The 18,029-nt window shown below is 38.9% G+C and overlaps 1 protein-coding gene across 2 annotated transcripts in view; it reads left to right on the forward strand.

Moving 5' to 3' along the window:
* ATP8A2 (ATPase, aminophospholipid transporter, class I, type 8A, member 2) overlaps nucleotides 1-18,029 on the forward strand; it is a 720,462-nt gene that overhangs the window by 63,386 nt on the left and 639,047 nt on the right. For both annotated transcript variants that reach the window (XM_006894116.1, XM_006894117.1), the window contains exons 3-9: nucleotides 790-888; nucleotides 6,096-6,141; nucleotides 6,826-6,866; nucleotides 13,196-13,269; nucleotides 14,195-14,264; nucleotides 15,298-15,425; nucleotides 16,644-16,755. In XM_006894116.1, coding sequence (XP_006894178.1) covers nucleotides 790-888; nucleotides 6,096-6,141; nucleotides 6,826-6,866; nucleotides 13,196-13,269; nucleotides 14,195-14,264; nucleotides 15,298-15,425; nucleotides 16,644-16,755 — 570 coding nt within the window. The remainder of the gene's footprint in view (nucleotides 1-789; nucleotides 889-6,095; nucleotides 6,142-6,825; nucleotides 6,867-13,195; nucleotides 13,270-14,194; nucleotides 14,265-15,297; nucleotides 15,426-16,643; nucleotides 16,756-18,029) is intronic.

The raw sequence follows: 18,029 nt of genomic DNA on the forward strand, positions 1-18,029 counted from the left end.
TAGGCAACCTTCATTCTGGACTCTTGTCATAACCATAATACCCAATCGGTTTTAAACTGTTCAGAAACGTTTTGGTTTTTTTAAACTTTTTTTCATTGTTGCACATTTTCATCCTTTTCTCTCTTCCCTCCTCCCAGTCCACTTTGCAGTGCATCTCTTGTTCCAGGTTGCTGTCATATGTATAACACCTGATCATATATTCCTTTTGGACTGTTCTAATGTCTTTTGATTTTGACATAGGGAAAGTTGCAGTTACTAAAAGAGGCATTGACCCTATGACTCTTGGGCCAGCCCTCTAGCCTTTATTACTGTTCCAAATGTATTGCGATGGATTTAAAAATACAAAACTAAAATGCATCCATCACACATTTTATTTTTTAAAAATTGTTATTTTGGTGAACATTTATAGGAAAAATTAGTGTTCATTCATTCATTGATACACATTTTCCTTCCTCTCCCCTGCATCAGTTAACTTTGTAGAACATGTCTTGTTCCAGATTGAAAGTGTCCAATCATCCATTCTCTTCAGATATCCCCTCCTTTCTCCCATTCCAGCGTAGTGTTCATTATTTATGCAGTCTTTCCATGCTCTCCTTTTCCCTGGGCGCATCCTATTTTTTATAACAGGGGTTCCAAACAGTATTTGTCCTTTTGACATCACTTATTTTCATAGTAAGGTAATATTTTTTTTGTATAAGAGAAATGGAACCGAGCTGCAAAAAATAACTGCTTTTCACTGTGGGGATGATTTCAATGAGCCAACTTCTCCTTTCATTTCTTCTTTTACAGCAAATTCCCGATGTATCTCCAACAGGAAGATATACCACCCTGGTGCCATTGATCATTATTTTAACAATTGCAGGCATCAAAGAGATTGTAGAAGACTTTGTAAGTTCTTGACTTGGATAATAAAACCTTTTTTGTTGGATAGATATAATTTACTATTGCTTTGTATTACATGTTTAAGGGTAAAAAAATGAGATTGTACCTTAATTAAGCCTCTTCAAATTTGCAATGATATTTTTTGAGAAGGGATGTAAAGTCATTGGACTATACATCAAATGACACAGAAATAGTTTCAACCTCTTTTTTTCACATACTACATCTCAGCAACCCTCAGTTGCTTCTCATTTTCCTCCTCAGGGAGTCCTGGTAGGGTAGTTGGTTGCATGTTGAACTACTAACCAAAAGTTTGGTGATTCAATTCCACCAGTTTCTCTGAGGAAGAAAGATGAGACAGTCTAGTCCTATATTAAGAGTACACCTCAAAAGAAAAACATTGAGCAGGTCATAAAAAGACTTCCCCCTGAAAAAAGGTCCTGGACCAGATGACTTCACAGCTGAATTTTACCAAACATTCAGAGAAGATTTATCACCAATTCTACTTAAGTTATTTCAAAATATAGAAAAAGAAGGAACATTCCTAGAGATATTCTATGAAGCAAGAATAACCCTAATATAAAAACCAGGCAAAGATATTACCAAAAAAGAATACTATAGATCAATATATCTTATGAATATAGATATAAAAATCCTTAACAAAATCCTAGCCAATAGAATTCAAAAGCATATCAAAAAGATAATTCATTAAGACCAAGTGGGATTCATAAGAGGTATGCAAGGATGGTTCAACATGAGTAAAACAATCAATGTAATTCACCACATTAAGAAAGCAAATAACAAGAAGCATATGATGCTGGAAATTGATGCAGAAAAGGCATTTGGCAAAATCCAACACCTGATTAAGACACTCAGAAAAATAGGAATATAGGGGAATTTCCTCAACATAATAAAAAGTTTATATGCAAAATCAAGAGCCAATATCATGTTCAATGGAGAAAGACTAAAAGCATTTTCTCTGCTAACAGGGACCAGACAAGGATGTCCACTGTTGCCATTGCAATTCTGTATTGTATTGGAAGTACTTGCTAGGGCAATACAACAAGAGAAGGAAATAAAAAGCATCCTGTTCAGCAAAGGGATGGTTAAATTTTCACTCTATGCAGATGATATTATAGTGTACACAGAAAACTCTAAGGACTCAACAACAACAACAACAAAACCCCACAAAACCCCAACCTGTTAGGACTAGTAGATCAGTTTAACTGAGTGGCAGGATACACAATATCCAAAAATCAGTGGGATATCTCTATAGTAACAAAGAGAACTCGGAAAAGGAAACCAAGAAAACAATACCATTTACAATAGCCAACCACAAATTGAGATACTTGGGAATGAACCTAAATAAAGATACGAAAGATCTATACAAAGAAAACTACAGGACATTTCTGCAAGACACAATAAAAGACTTAAAGAAATGGAAAAATGTGCCCTGTTCATGGATAGGAAGACTCAATATTGTGAAAATGACAATCCTACCAAAAGCAGTCTATATATTCAGTGCAATTCCAATACAGTTACCAAGTTCATTTTTCAAGGAGATCAAAAGGGAAAATGTCAAGTTTATTTGGAGAGGAAAGAGACCCCAAATAAGCAAAGTACTTCTGAAAACCAAAAATGAAATGGAAAGCATAGCATTCCCTGACCTCAAAACCTACCACAGCGATAGTAACCAAAACAGCATGGTACTGGTACAATAACAGACATATAGGCCAATGGAACAGCATTGAGAACCCAGAAATGGACCGAGCTATCTATGGTCAACTGATATTTGACAAGGAAAACCTATCAAATGAGGAGATGACAACCTTTTCAAAAAATGGTGCTGGCGGAATGGGACTACTACCTGTAGAAGGCTGAAACAGGATCTACTTCTCACACCATACACAAAAATCAACTCAAGGTGGACCTTGGAATAAAGCCCAAAATCATAAAGCTCGTAAGAGACAAACTGGGACCAAGATTAGAAGGCCTAGTCTATGGTATAAAAGCCCTTCCAAATACAGCCTGAAATATACAATCTGGGGAGAAGAAAATTGATGAATGGGACCTTTTCTAAAGATTAATTCTCTGTATTAAATGAAAACTTTTTCCAACAGGGAGAAAAGAAAGTCTGCTGACTGGGAACTCAGATAAGGGTCTCATAATGAAAGTTTACAGAATTCTACAGGGCCTCCATAAGAAGAAGACTAATAATCCAATTACAAAATGGGCAAAAGGCATGGTAAGACTTTTCACAGAAGAGGACATTCAGATGGCCAAGAGACATAGATAAAAAATGCTCCTAATCCTTGACAAGAAGAGAGATGTAAATCAAAACCACAATAAGATACCATCTCACTCCAGGAGCAGTGGCAAAGTTTAACAGGGCAGCAAGTAATAAATGTTGAGAGGATATGGTGAGATAGGAACTCTTATACACTGCTGGTGGGATTGTAAAATGGTACACCACTCTGGCATTTCCTCAAAAGGCTGGACATAGACATTCCATGTGATCCAGCTATTCCACTGCTTGAAATATACTCTAAGAAAATGAGAACTGAGGTACAGAGACTTGTACACCAATGTGCATAGCAGCATTATTCACCATCGCAAGAACGTAGAAACAGCCCAGATACCCAACTACGATTGATTGAACTGAGAAATTATGGTACATTCACACAATAGAATGCTATGTAGCACACAGGAAAATTACTACCTAACTTTGGAGGGACTGGAGAGCATTATGCTAAGTGAACTTAGTTCTATAAATCAAAAAGTGTATGGGACCATTACTGTAGATCATGTATGAGGATCCAAGGGGGGGGGTGCTTAAACATAGGGTTGCACAATTTGATGGGCAGAGGGAGAGATTGGTAAAGAAAAGGTGAAGGGTCCGGTGTATGTAAAGCAATATAAAATAAAGTTAAGAAAATAAAATAAAAAATTTAAAAGTAAAGACAAAATTTTCATAAAAAGATAAAGTTAGACAAACTTCAGTTTAACTATACTTTGCAGTGTTAACTGTTGTTAACAGTGTTGAAATATATGCCCTACAAATATTTTTGTGATGTCTATGTGCATTGCTAGTAATAAAGCAAATTATTACCTGTTTTTTTGTGGTTTTTTTTTTATAAAAAGAGCACACCCCAGTAATCTGATCAAAGGTTACTATGAGTCAGAATCAACTTAGTTCAAATGGATTTGGGGGTTTTGGTTGTATTTCACTTCTGTGCCTACTCTTATGAATAGCAGATGAAAGCTTATAGTTCTTTATATTGTAGCTGCTTTGAGTTTGACATAATTTCATAAGATTCTGTGTTCTCTTCACACTTATCTGAGAATATAGATTTCTGAGTTCATTGACTATATTATTCTCTTCTTTTATTTTTTATTAATGACTTTTAAAATGCAACATACATGTATTTTTATAACATACTCTTTCCATTTAATTTCCCCCCATTCATTCATTGTTGTACATTTTCCTCCCTGCCCACCCTCCCCCCCCAGTTTGTTTTTGTTTTTCTCTTTAATAAGAAAAAAAAAGTCTTTCGCTGTTATACACCGACCCCGCGACCCCCAGTCATCCACAGTTCACTTTACTATGTATTTCTTCTTATGGAATCTTGTCATGAAAATAATACCTAATTCTATATTCCTTTTTTACAGTTTTCTCCCTCATCTGTTTCAATGCAGTATACATTACTTATCCCCTCTTTTCTTAGGTTCTCCCCGACCCAGATGTCAGTTCCATTTTACCACAGTGGCACTATGCAGTATTTGTCCTTTTGTGACTGAGATATTTCACTCAGCATAAAGTCCTCCAGGGTCACCCATTTTGTGTAATATTTCATGAGTTCTTTGTTTTTCAATTCAGCATAGTATTCTATTGTGTGAATACATCAGAGTTTCTCTATCCATTCATTTGTTGATGGGCACTTGGGTTGTTTCCAACTCTTTGCTATTGTGATCAAAGCCGCAATAAACATGGGAGTGCCTATATCTGCTTCAGTGGCAGTTCTGGTTTCTTTAGGGTATATTTCCAGTAGTGGAATTGCTGGGTCAAATGGAACTTCCAGTTGCAACTTTTTGAAAAAGTACCACTGTGTGTGTGTGTGTGTGTGTGTGTGTGTGTGTGAGTCTGTCTTTCTCTACCCTGTCTTAGAGTCACACATGGGTGCCACACATGTTTTTGTTAATAGATAGACTTAGTACATATTTAAAAAATAGTAGTATGGCCAAAGATATTTTATTGATGAAGTTCAGTTGTTTGCGTTTTGATTTGTCATGTTGTTGTTGATTGCTGTCGAGTCAAGCACGACCCATAGTGACCCTATGAATAAAAGGCCTGAAGCCTTTCTATAACTATCATCATTTATCAAAGCTCATAGAGTTTCCAGAGGCATGTTGTTTAGGAAGTGGATGCCACCCCTGCTCTTAGGGCTCTTTGGTGGCATAGTGGATTATGTATTGCTCTGCTAACCAAAAGGTTAGAGGTGTGAATTCTCCAACTGCTGCTCTCTGGGAGGATGATGAACAGTCTCCTCCAGCTAAGATTTAATAACCTTAGAAAGTCGATGGATAATCACCAGGAGTCAGAACTGACTTGATGGAGTAGTTTTGGTTCACAAATTGTTTCATAATGATCTAAAGCAAATAAGAAGGGAGAAGTTTACACCTCAAAAAGCTTGGTAATTATTGTTGTTAGGTGCTGTTGAGTTGAGTATGACTCATTGCAACCCTATAAATGAAAGATCTGAACCTTGTTCTGTCCTGCACCATCCTCACACTTCCTGACAAACGAGCCCATTGCAGCAGTCACCGTGTTGATCCACCTGGTTGAGGATCTTTTTCTTTTTTGCTGACCCTCCACCCTTTGCAACATCATGTCCTTCTCCAAGGAATAGCCCCTCTTAGCAACATGCCCGAAGTATATGAGGCAAAGCCTCATCATTCATGCATCCAGAGAGCACTCTGGTTATACCTTCTCCAAAACGTCTTTGTCTTGGAGAGGGTAATTGCTAGAACCAGAATATAGCCATTGAAAGTAGCTAGTGTGTGCTAGATTATAAAGTCTTTGGAATTAATTCTTGTTGCTGGCAGTTACTTTACTTGTCCCTGTCATTTTTATTCCATAATCTTATTGTTTGTGGTTTTAATAACTCATTTGAAACTTTTTAATCTAAGGGCTTCCCCCCCCCCCTTTTCTGTGACAGAAGCGACATAAGGCTGACAATGCAGTTAACAGAAAGAAAACAATAGGTAAGTTACCAGTCTGGTCACTGTTTCCACTGATAAATGTAGGAATTAACGTCTGCATGTAATAGAACTTTAAGGAACAAGTCATTGATGTTATTGAGATGAATTGAGGAATTTCTCTATAAAACATTCTAATGGAACAGTAAAATAACAAGCACATCAAATATAATATTGTCCCTGGTAACTAAGAAAGAAACAAAGTGTGTGTACTTTAGAATTTTAGAAATGGCAATTTTCAGGAAACAGCTTTGAAAAAGTTCGGACATTCACACCCTTCGTTTGTAATCTTTCCTTCCCTCCTCTCATCAGTTTTCATTGTATTGATTTTCTGAGTACCAGCTCTTTATTTGTGTTTTGACCTTGTAGGAGCTGGCTCATTGATCTATATGATTTTGTTGTTGTTTTGCACTATGCACATATATATTGATTTAACAAGTTTGTACATCTTTATGTCTACGTGTATATTAATGTGTAAATATATGCATTCCGTAGGTACATAGATTAGGGCTCCATTTGGGGGGAAAGGGAAGGGTATAATGTGTTTATATCAAAATGTACTTTTTAACCAGTGAAAACAGTATGTATGAATTAATAAATAGAATTCTTATAGAAGCCTTCTGGAATTTAGAAAGTGGATTTTGGTTATCATGTTTTGTAATGGGTACTTTCCCCCCCCCCTTTTTTCAGTATTAAGAAATGGCATGTGGCATACCATCATGTGGAAAGAGGTAAAATCTAAATTTAAAGATGTACCAGAAAGTAATTGCTTGGAGACTTGTTGTAAATGTCTGGCACCTATTGCAGTGTGAAGTGTATGTCATGATGCGAGGTGTGCGTGTGTATGTGAGTTTTGGGTTGTGCAGTTGTTCTGTGACAGTGTCCTAGAGCTGATAGGTACCTTCCCTGTTCTTTTGCACTTTCTAGAAGGAACTCTGACTTCCCACCAGTGTTGAATGAAATAGGAACTTCATTACTCTTGATACAAATTTCTGAAATCTAAAATCCACTTTGGAAATATTTTTCCCTAGTCTTTTTTTTTTTTTTTTAAATCTTTCCTGTTTAACAAAAATAATAGATTCTTCGCTTTTATGTTTTTGGTAATCATACACGATTAAATACAGAACGGCGGAGTGGGACTCGTCAGGTGCCAGCTGCTCGGTGCTGCCTCATAGTGTAAGGCAGAATGAAACACCACCAGGTCCTCTGGGAACTCAGGGTGGAAGGCCATTTCATTTTGGTCCCAAGGCAGTGGTGGTGTCGGGTGGTTTATACTGACTGCTTCCGTGTGACAGTACCAAGTGAAGGTTGGAGGTTTGGAGGGCCTGAGAAGGCTCTATGGATGCTGTGATGGCTTGTAGTGACATGTGGAGCATTTAGAAGACATATGCTGGCCAGCTGGATATTTTGTACCTGGTGAAATGAGTGGCTCGAATTCTTAAAATGAGCATCTCCAGTGAGCATCTCTGTGTTAGCTGGACCTTCTTAAGGGCCACAGGATGCTTTTAGGAATAACTCTCGTTACATCAGGAATCAAAGCAGATTAATAGGATGGGAAAAGAAAACTCTTTTGAATGACAACTGAGAATGCTTTCCCTTGCGAAGGTTTAATAGTGTATCAGCTCTGTTGTTACGGTTGAGGCAGTCCAACTCAGGAGAATCCCGTGTGTGCAGAGTAGAATTACTCCAAGAGGTTTTGAAGGCTGTGACCTCTCTGAACAGATCACCAGGCCTTAGTTCCAAGGCACCCTGGGCTGGTCTTGAACTGCCAGCCTTTTAATGAGTTCAGTGCTTAACCATTTAAACCACACAGAAGCTCCTATAATACCACCACTGGAATTCCAGATTTTAAAAGTGCCTGTAATATGATTTGCATGGAATACATTTAGTTCTTTTGGCTTTTATTCTGTTGTAAGAGGCCCACCCACAATTTATAGACCCCCCCCCCCACTACCATCAAGTCATTTGTGATTCATAAAGACCTTCTGTTTGGTTTCTGATGCTGGGACCAGCTGGTGGACTTGAACTGTCAACCTTTCACAGTGCTCTGTGGTGGCACTATGACCTCTGTGGTGACCCCCTGCGCTGGCCAGCATTAATTAGCTTCACTCTCCTTCAGAAATGAGATGGTTGTTAATAAAGAGGTTGGAAATTCTTGGCTTCACAGGAAATCAGAACCTTCTCATGTTGACAGAAGTTCAAAGGTTACACAACACTCTGTTGCTTTAGGGTACCTATTGTCACTGCCTTTCCCATAAAGGATCAGTTTGGGCAAGAGTCAGCTGGCTGTGGGGTGCTGGCTCTGCTGGAAACATCGGAGTGCAGGGTGAGGTTGTCTGGAGTCTGGATACAGGAGCAGACAGTCCTCATAGGCTCCCAAAGCAAATACCCTTATACATTGTAGAGAAAAAGGAAGAGAATAGTCATTTGTACCTTGTCAATTGAATGTATATTTTTGCATTTTTATTTCAATTGAAAATATGTTTTACCTGTTCTTAACATGGCAGGAACTGGGGGTGCAGATAGGAATGACATGCAGGCCCACGCATGAGGATTCTCAAGAAGCGGGTCTCCACCCTCTGTGAACACCATGCCCTCTTGTTAAAACACAGATGACTGGGTCCTGCTCTCCAACTCCTGATTGGTGGAGCCACCGTGAGGCCCGAGACTGGGCATTTTCACTCACAGAGCCGCTGGTGGGCAGTGCTGTGTGATGTAGGGCGTGGCTCTGGGGGAAGGCTCACTCCGGGATGAAGAGGGCCTCTGGTGAGTTGAAGTTCAGATCAGGGAGTGTCCCTCCAGAACTGAGAATGTTCTAAGGGTGAGTAGTTTTTAAGTGCGGTTGAGATGCTCTTTCCATTCACAGCAACGTGATGGCCAACCGCTTGATCCTGCGCCCTCTTCACATTTGTGGCTGCGCTTGAACCAGTCAGTTTAAGAGGGAATGGACAGAGCATAGAGCAGGGTACCCTTCTGGGGATATGAAAGCCAGCAGTTTGTGAATCAGTGAGTTGGACAGCAGAGAGGTGAGAATGCCCAAGATGAGAGAGCATTCTATTTGGGATGCCCAGGATGTTTGGCAAGATGCAGTCACCTGCCTTTAAGGTCCGCAAAGCACTCTGACTCCCTTGTGAAATCCTCTTGCTCCTCCAGCCCAGCATCCTTGAGAAGCCCAGGCTGTAGCTATGGCATTATGGAAAGTTGAGAGACAGCCCTTAGGTGGATCTTAATGGCTTTGATCAACTTTAAAAGGATCTTTTTCAGTATTTCTTCAAACTGAGAGACTTGGGATACCTTCTAGAGTGGATTCAGCAATCTAGAGAGGATTCTTTTCTCATAGTGAGAATTCTTGCTTTGTTGTTGTTGTTATGTGCTGTCGAGTCGCTTGCGACTCATAGCGACCCTATGTACAACATTTCTGAACCCTGCTCTATTCTGAGTCAACCTTGTTGCCTCAGACACACCTATCCCTATTACCCAGACACTGAGACACTAAGTCAGTCCATTTCATCGAGGGTCTTCCTCTCCTGCACCGTCTCTTCACCCTTCCAAACATGACGTCTCTCTCCAACGACTAGTCCCTCCTGGCCATGTGCCCAAAGAATGTCAGGTGGAGCTTCAAAATCCTTGCTTCCAAGAAACAGCCTGGTTTCGCCTTCTCTGGGACGAACCTGTTTGTTCTCCTACCAGTCCTTGGTATATTCTGTTCTCCAGCATCACAGCTCAAAGGCACCAATTTTTGCTTTAGGTAGTTTCATATATTCAAGGGGTCCCTGAGTGGTGCAAAGAGTTAACTTGGCCAGCTGTTAACCGAAAGGTTGGAGGTTTGAGTCCACCTGGAGGTGCCTTGGAGGAAGGCCCTGGCAATTGTCTTTGGAAAAATCCACCTTTGAAAACCTGTGTAACACAGTTCTCTGAACACAGGGGCCACCAAGAATTGAAATCAATTCTTCAACCTCTGCTTAAACACCCATGGGACAAACAGGCGTCAGAACATAAAATACAAAATGATTTTCTGTTTTATGTTGAAGATAGTTTACATGAAACTTCTTGGTACTTTGTTACTTGGATGTGAATAATTCTTTATTTAGATAAGAGAAAGCCATAGTTTTTCTTTCCTTCCTAATTGAAATTTAAAAAACAAAAGAAATCGACTGTCTTTTATCTTTTGGAAATACAGCTCATTTTCCTTTCGAATGGTTTTTCTCTAATGGCTTCCTCTGACTTTTTAAAAATATACTTAAACTAGTCAAATAAAGTATACTTACATATAAAAGTAATTTCCAGGCCATATGGGTACTCTTTGCTTCTGTCCTGTGAAATCTATTTATAATGGGCCAAAGTGTTACTTTATAATGTACTTGAATGGTATGCTCTTTACTTTTAGATTGGATCGCAACTTCAAATTATACAGCCATCCTAGAATGTAATTCTTTATCCTTCCACATAAGGTACTCTGAGAGTGTAGTAGATTACATGTATGACTGCTAATGAAAAATCTGGAAGTTCAAATCCATTCTGGAGATGGACAGAATCCTCCCACAAAGACTGACAGGCTTGGAAACCCAAGGGAGTTGGGGGGTGTATCACAAGTTAGAACTGACTTGATGACAGTGGATTCAATGAATATCTTTTCCTGTTTGGACCAATTTTACTTAAACTTTCCCCCATATTTGGCAAGCAACTTGATGCACTCTTAAGAGTGCCTTCAATAACTTCTCTTTTCTGGCAACAGTAAGTTAAATCCAGTCACCTGGAAAGAGCTGTTATCCCAAATTCCAAAATCCAATTGTTTTTAATAAGTATCTACATGCATATTTGAAATTCTTGATTAGTAAGAGAAAAAGAATGTGTATTAGAATGAAATCAAAGCTATGCTTATTCTAAGGTTGTTTTGAAATTACTTTCAAGTTGTTGTTGTTGTTAGGTGCCATTGAGTCAACTTCAACATGTAGCAAACCTATGAGCAGCAGATCTGAACTTTGCCCTATCTTGTGCCATCTTCACCATCTCTGATCTGCTCAAGCCCACTGTTGCAGTCACTGTAACAATCTATCTTGTCGAAAATCGTGTCTCTAGTCCTCCACCTTCTCCAGCATGATTTCTTTTTCTAAGAACTCACTCTTTCTGACAACATGCTCAAAATATGTGAGACGAAGTGTCATCATCCTTGCTTCTAAGGAACATCCTGATTGCACTTCCTCCAGGGGAGACTTGTTTGTTCTTTTGGCAGCCCATGGGATATTCAGTACTCCTCTCTGACATCACTACTCAAAAACATCCATTCTTCTGACATGCTTTTTCATTGTCCAACTTTCAGATGAGTTAATAGTAAGATCAGGCACACCATAGTCTTTTAATTGACATCATTGCACTTTAGTGCTTTGGAGGGGCCCCTGACAGTAGATTTTGATTTCTTGGCTCCTGGTAGCATGGGTATTGATAATGCTTACAAGTAAAATTAAATAGTTTACAGCTTTAATCTTTAATCCTTAGGAACAAGGGAAGATCTTTCTTCATATGTCACCAGGGAATTCTAATACTGTCGACTTTATGTAGTGCCCCTTTCTAAGGAGCCTGGTGGCACAGTGGGTTTGAGGCAGTGTGCTTCCATGAAGATCCTTCCTGTTGGTGGATGCTGTCCTTCTCATAGTATGTCATGTTCACAGCATAACCCTGTCTGACCCTCACAGTCTCATTGGTTTAGAGTCTTGTCTTTTAGGGTCTAATTCCCTAAAGTAATCTCTGGTTTGACTATGATTTTTTTAAAAATATTTGTTTCTTGGAGCTTTATAAATCCTTGGATTTTTAGTGCATGTCCAGGGAGTATTTTAGATACAATGTCGATGGGTGAATCTAGGATTCCCTTTTAATAAAACTTGCTTTCTATGCAGGTAACTGGGCTTTGAATCCTAATTTAACTGCTTCCTTGTTGTGTTGTCACTGGCACGTTATTTATCTTTGAGTCTCATTTAACCCATTTGCAAAATGGGGGTAGCTTATGCACATTAATTCAGATGACCTTCATAGTAACCCACGGAGGATAGATTGATATCTGTATTATTCACATGGGAAAACACAGAGTTTCCCTAACTTACACAGCTGGAAGTGGGCCAGCGTCAGGATTTGAACCCAGGTCATCTGGATGGCTCCAAAGTTGTGCTCGTCATCACTCTGCCTAACAGCGTGCTACTCTAGACAGGGTAGGAACTCTGGTGGCACAGTGGATGAAGTGTTCCACTGATAAACAGAAGGTTAGGGGTTCTGCCAGTTACTCTGCCGAAAAAGATGAGGCAGGCTATGTCTGTGAAGGTTTTACAGTCTTCCCCTGTGGGGCAGGTCTGCACTGTCCTTTGGGGTTACTATGAGTTGGAATTGACTTGACACCAGTGAGTATGGACATGTTACTGTATTTGTGAAATGAATTGTGAGAAAAATGAGATTTTGATGGTTGGTCTCACTCATTTCTTGTCTCTCTGTCTTTTTACATTTTTTATTACACGATATTGAAGACAGACCAATTACTTACACTGAAGCACTTTCCTTTTTAAGGAAAATGTTGTGAACTTCTTTGGCTTAAACTTTATGGCTGAGTAACAGTGTTTTTGGTTTAAATATCCAGCCATTTGCATCTTCATTGGGAATGGATCCCTGTGGTGTAGTGTGTTATGTATTATCTGAATGGTCAATGGTTTGAGTTCACTAGCTGCTCCTCAGAGAAAGATGGACAGTCCCTCACGGCCACGGTCACTGAATGGATGGTTGTTATGAACTGGAGTTGACTGGATGCCAGTGGATTTAGGGTGTTTGCTATATTGTGCACCCTCAATTGTGTAACAAATAATTGGTGGTTCAAGTCTACTTAAAGATACCTCAAAAGAAAAACCTGGCTTTCTATTTAAAAAGAAAAAAAAAATCTGCCATTGAAAACTCTATGTGAATTATTCTACGCTTGACGCACACAGGGTAGCCAGGAGTCAGAATCAATGTGACAGTAACTCGCGCTGTACTTGGCTTCTCGCTTCCGTTCTCTGATACATCATTGTCTTTGGTTCTTTAGGTGACAGTGGGTGACATCGTGAAGGCCATCAATGGGCAGTATCTTCCAGCAGACATGGTCCTGCTCTCCACCAGGTCAGACGGGCACCCCTTTTCACATAAATACTAAGAGCATAATGTGGTAAATGACAACTGAGCAAAGTCACCAGCCACCTGTACCCTTTTACCCTGCGAGTCACCCTCTTTCTTTCCACATCCCGCTCTGGCATTTGCATTCTCCTGAAGTCCATGTGTCAGTGCAGTTGTCGAAGGCCTTTCTCTCATTTGCTAACCACCTTTCTAAACGTGATGTCTTTTTCCAGGCACTGGCCTCTCCTAACAGAAGCCCAGAGTATGTGAGACAGAATCTCACCACAGTCCCTGCTTCCATGAAACATTCCATCTGCACTCTTTCCATGACAGATTTGTTTGTTCCTTTGGCAGCCAGTGCCGATTCGGTGATCTTTGCCATCAGCACAATCCAGAGGCACCAATTCCTTCATCATTCTTCCTCATGCCAGGCCATAGTATTGTCAATATTCTTTGCCAAAGCTGTGACTCAGAAAGCATAACCCTGCTCATTTTTCCATGGTTATTTCTGCCATTTTGAAGTCTAGCAGCACCCCCCTAAGGCCTTGATGTAGGAACCTGTAAGATTGTGTAATTTACACAGACAACATCATGTTGATGTGGAGCCCCTAAGTGGAACATTTGTCTGCCTTTTTAATCAAACATCCCTAGTTAATGTCATTGCGTATAATAATTTACTTTTAAAAGGCAAGCATCAGACCTCCGTATTGTATTGTCTCATTGAGCACCAGCTTGTATGTGAAAGACTGGGCTAAGTAGTGAGGAAAGGGAAATACCTTTAGTGAAGATAATAAAAGGACAATAATCTCGGCACCTTCCTTTTCCTTCCAAATTCCATAATGGAGATTTTGTGAGCTGTGACTTTGCAAAGAGGTTCTTATTAAACTTTCATTTTCTTGTGTTTCTTTCCCCCTCCTTTTTATCTCTTTAGTGAACCTCAGGCAATGTGTTATGTGGAAACAGCTAATCTGGATGGGGAGACAAACCTTAAAATACGCCAGGTAAAGTCATCTTCTTTTGATTTAGTATGCGTGTGGAGGGTAAATCCAAATTTGGATTCCATGTGTCTCAACAAGTATTTTTTTTCTAGAAGGCTTTAAAAATGTGCTATCACTATTAGGTTATGCTCAGGATCTGTGAGAAGAACGTCTCTTAAGCTGAAGGAACTAGTTGAGAGGACTCTAGCGTTGCAGAGTGGGTTCATCAAACCCTAGGTCACAAAGGACATACACCTTAATCTGAAGGAATCAACTGTCTCATTGAGCTCCGTATTGTATTGTCTCATTGAGCACCAGCTTGTATGTGAAAGACTGGGCTAAGTAATGAGGAAAGGGAAATACCTTTAGTGAAGATAATAAAAGGACAATAATCTCGGCACCTTCCTTTACCTTGCTGTTTCATTTGTCATTTTAATTCCAAAAAGAGTATGTTAGGCAAAAATATTTCACACCTTGATAAAGCTCTTTTTATTCTATCTCTTAGTTTGAGAGTAAAGAGTAGTCTTGAATATATCAAAACATTGTATTATTTCCCATTCATTTTATCATTTTCCCTTTGAAGAAGGCTTTTTCTGCCACATCAAGTTGAATTGGATAATCCTGTTGACGTATCTTTGTTTCCTGAGTTTGACATTCCCCACCCCCTCTGTTTAAAGAGAAGTTGCCAGTGTAAGATATAGTAAAATATTAAAACAGGATTTCATTCTACTTTCTCAGAAGTGTTAGAATATAGCTAATAGATAATGCTTTTAGCAAGATGTTTGAGTGTGCTAATTATTATTTAAACATGGGTTTCCAGTAATGGTGGGCTCTTAATTTTCCACCTCACTGAGTTATCTGGAAGGCTTTGCATTTGATTGTTATTGAAAAATTCACTAGCAAAGTATATCTTTAGGGGCTGATAGTTGATTCTCCACATTAGATGATTATTGTTTTCTTCTTTTTTTTAAAAAAAAAAATTAAGAATTGTGATGCTTAGCATTGTCCCCATGCACTGAATATGACTTTCATTTTTCTCTTTTGGTTTGACATTTAGGGTCTGAGTCATACTGCTGACATGCAGACAAGAGAAGTGTTGATGAAGTTATCTGGAACCATAGAATGTGAAGGACCCAATCGCCATCTTTATGACTTCACTGGAAACCTACACTTAGATGGGAAAAGGTATCATTTCCCCTCTACCCTTCCCCACTGCCCAGGCCCAGTATGAATAAGAAATTCTGGATGTTAGAAAATAAGAGTATCTTTTAGTTTCATAATATTTTAAAAGTGCCATTTGTTCATGGTTAGCTAGACACAAGAAGTTGACCTTTTCCTGGAAACACTGTTTCGATTAGAACCTTTCCTTAAATGAAAGGAAAGAACTCTTGATTTTTGACAAGATGGGAACTTGAGGATCTCACCTGAGGTTCACAATACATGACTTATTCTACCAGCCAGAGCAGAGAGTAGGCTACAGGTAACAAGATATACAGGAGCAATAGACAGCTTCCTGAACTGTAGGCAAGTTAACACATTTAGTAGAGGAATATCTAATTTTTCTTGCTTACTTCCAAATAGCATATGTTTGGGACAGTGGAATGAAATGGAACATAGTGACCCTACACTAAGAATACTCATTGTCTGCTGTCTGTAACCTGTTGTCATGTCTTCTTGGCATTTGCTTCATGGTCTGAGAGTCACTCCTTGTCCTTGTGTTGGGATGTGGTTCTCCTGTCCTATCTTCCTCCTGTCTTTATTTGTGAGCTTCTTACCAGTGCCTCTATGGGCTGGTGGGCTGGGAAGGTCCTGATGCAGGGGATACCCCTACTCCCAGCACATTTGACATCTCTGAATGGAATGATTTCTTGGTTTTCTTTAATTCATATAGACATTCCATAGGCTCTCCATTTTAAATTCCTGAACGATCATTCATGGCTTTATTTAATCATTGCCATCCTTGATGTAAGATGATTATCTTTTTTTTTAAAAAAGTGTTTCCCCTCTTATTAATGTATAAAATAAATAAGTTTTTCAGATAGATAAGTTTCTTGTTAAGGTTGTAGTGAATTCCGTCTTTGCTGGTCTTGAAGTTCAGACCACGGCTGAGGAAGACTGTATAGTTCCTGCTAACACTTTATAAAATAAGAAACCCAAAACCCAACAGCAAAAGCCCTTAGCATTTTCAGGATAGGGTTTTTTGGTTGTTGTTATTTTAAAGTGTTTTGGGGTTGTTTTTTTTTTTTAATCCAAAATGAACTTAATTGTCCCTTGTGACTCAGTGAAATAATCCAAATTTGATTAATGGAACATTTGATTTATTGTGGGTTATGTTTAAAGGGAAAGCTCATTCTTCTTTGCCAGAATTGCATTAAATATAAATGTTGTGTTTTTTATTTTTAGCCCTGTTTCCCTTGGGCCTGACCAGATCTTATTAAGAGGTACACAGCTTAGAAACACTCAGTGGGTCTTTGGCATAGTTGTTTACACTGGACACGACACCAAACTCATGCAGGTAAAACATTTCTCTGCGAAAAAGCACTGCTGATTCTGTTTGTATTTGTTTGTTTTTTTCACCTGTTCTTATTGACTAGAAGTTGGAACATGTGTGTATTCTCATTAGAGAAAAATCCAAGTGTTTTATGAACCTATGCTTGGAAAGGAAGTGCCTTTATTCAATTTTTAGGTCAGTTCCCCCCCTCCCCACCCCCCAAATTTCTGTTGTCTCCTCTGGTAAATATCTTCAGATATACCTTTGTTACATTTTGCTTGAGACAGAAATCACATTTATCAATCTTTGTTTCTACCAACTTCGGCCATCTGAAATTTATCCAGCATGATCAAGATGTATTTATACTTGCTGGTAATTGGAATGCAGAAGTTAGAAATGTATTCTTTTGTGAAAGAGGTCTGGTGGCATAGCGTGTTGCACTGCTAATCAAACGACTGCACAGCCCTGGGAGGTTGAATCCGCCAGAGGCATCATGAGAGAAAGATAGGCACTCTCCTCTCGTTAGAGCTTTGCAATTGACTCGATGACATTGAGTTTGGATTTTGAATTTTAACACCTGTAGTGGCAGGTGAACCCTCATGTAATAGTGGGTTATGTGTAGGTTGTTGGTTTGAACCCATTTCATGGAAGAACAATTAAATAGTCTGCTCCTGTTAAGGTTTCCAGTCATGGAAACATGAGGAAGGGTTGGCATGAGTTGAAATTCACTTAGCAGTAGTCGGTTTTTTGATAAAACTATAAGGCTGTCTTTCTGACCTGCCTTTCTCTTTTCCTTTTTTGTCCAGTTTTCTTACAATTCAGAATGCTGTTTCAGTTTTCCACTTCACTCACTTTTTTCCTGATTTCTCCTGTTCATTTCTTGTTCACAGTTTGCTAAGTGATATTTTTTTAATCCACAATTTATTTTGACAACTGTTGATGTTCTATTTTACATGACTTATGTCTATGTGTTTGTGTATGTCTTCTTTTTTCCCCTCTTAAGTTAAATTTTGAGCTACTGGAGGGAAATATTTACTATTTTTTCCTCTTTATAAGTTTACTCACATAGATGATTACATCCAAGTTCTTATGATACAGAAACTGCAAGTCTCTCTTGATTTTGCAATCGCCTAATTTCTTTTAAACAAAACTTAGATTTTGTAGAACCTATTGTTCTCTAAGGCAATAAAAATAGCCAATTTTATCATAAGATGTAATTATAAAAAGTATAGATTTCGTCGTGGAGAGTTAGAATGTGTTCTTTAAGCTGATCATGTGTGTCTTCAGTTGTTTTTATT

This window comes from Elephantulus edwardii, unplaced genomic scaffold, assembly GCF_000299155.1.
Source record: "Elephantulus edwardii isolate Elephantulus edwardi_28Jun2011 unplaced genomic scaffold, EleEdw1.0 scaffold00135, whole genome shotgun sequence".
Taxonomy (NCBI): domain Eukaryota; kingdom Metazoa; phylum Chordata; class Mammalia; order Macroscelidea; family Macroscelididae; genus Elephantulus; species Elephantulus edwardii.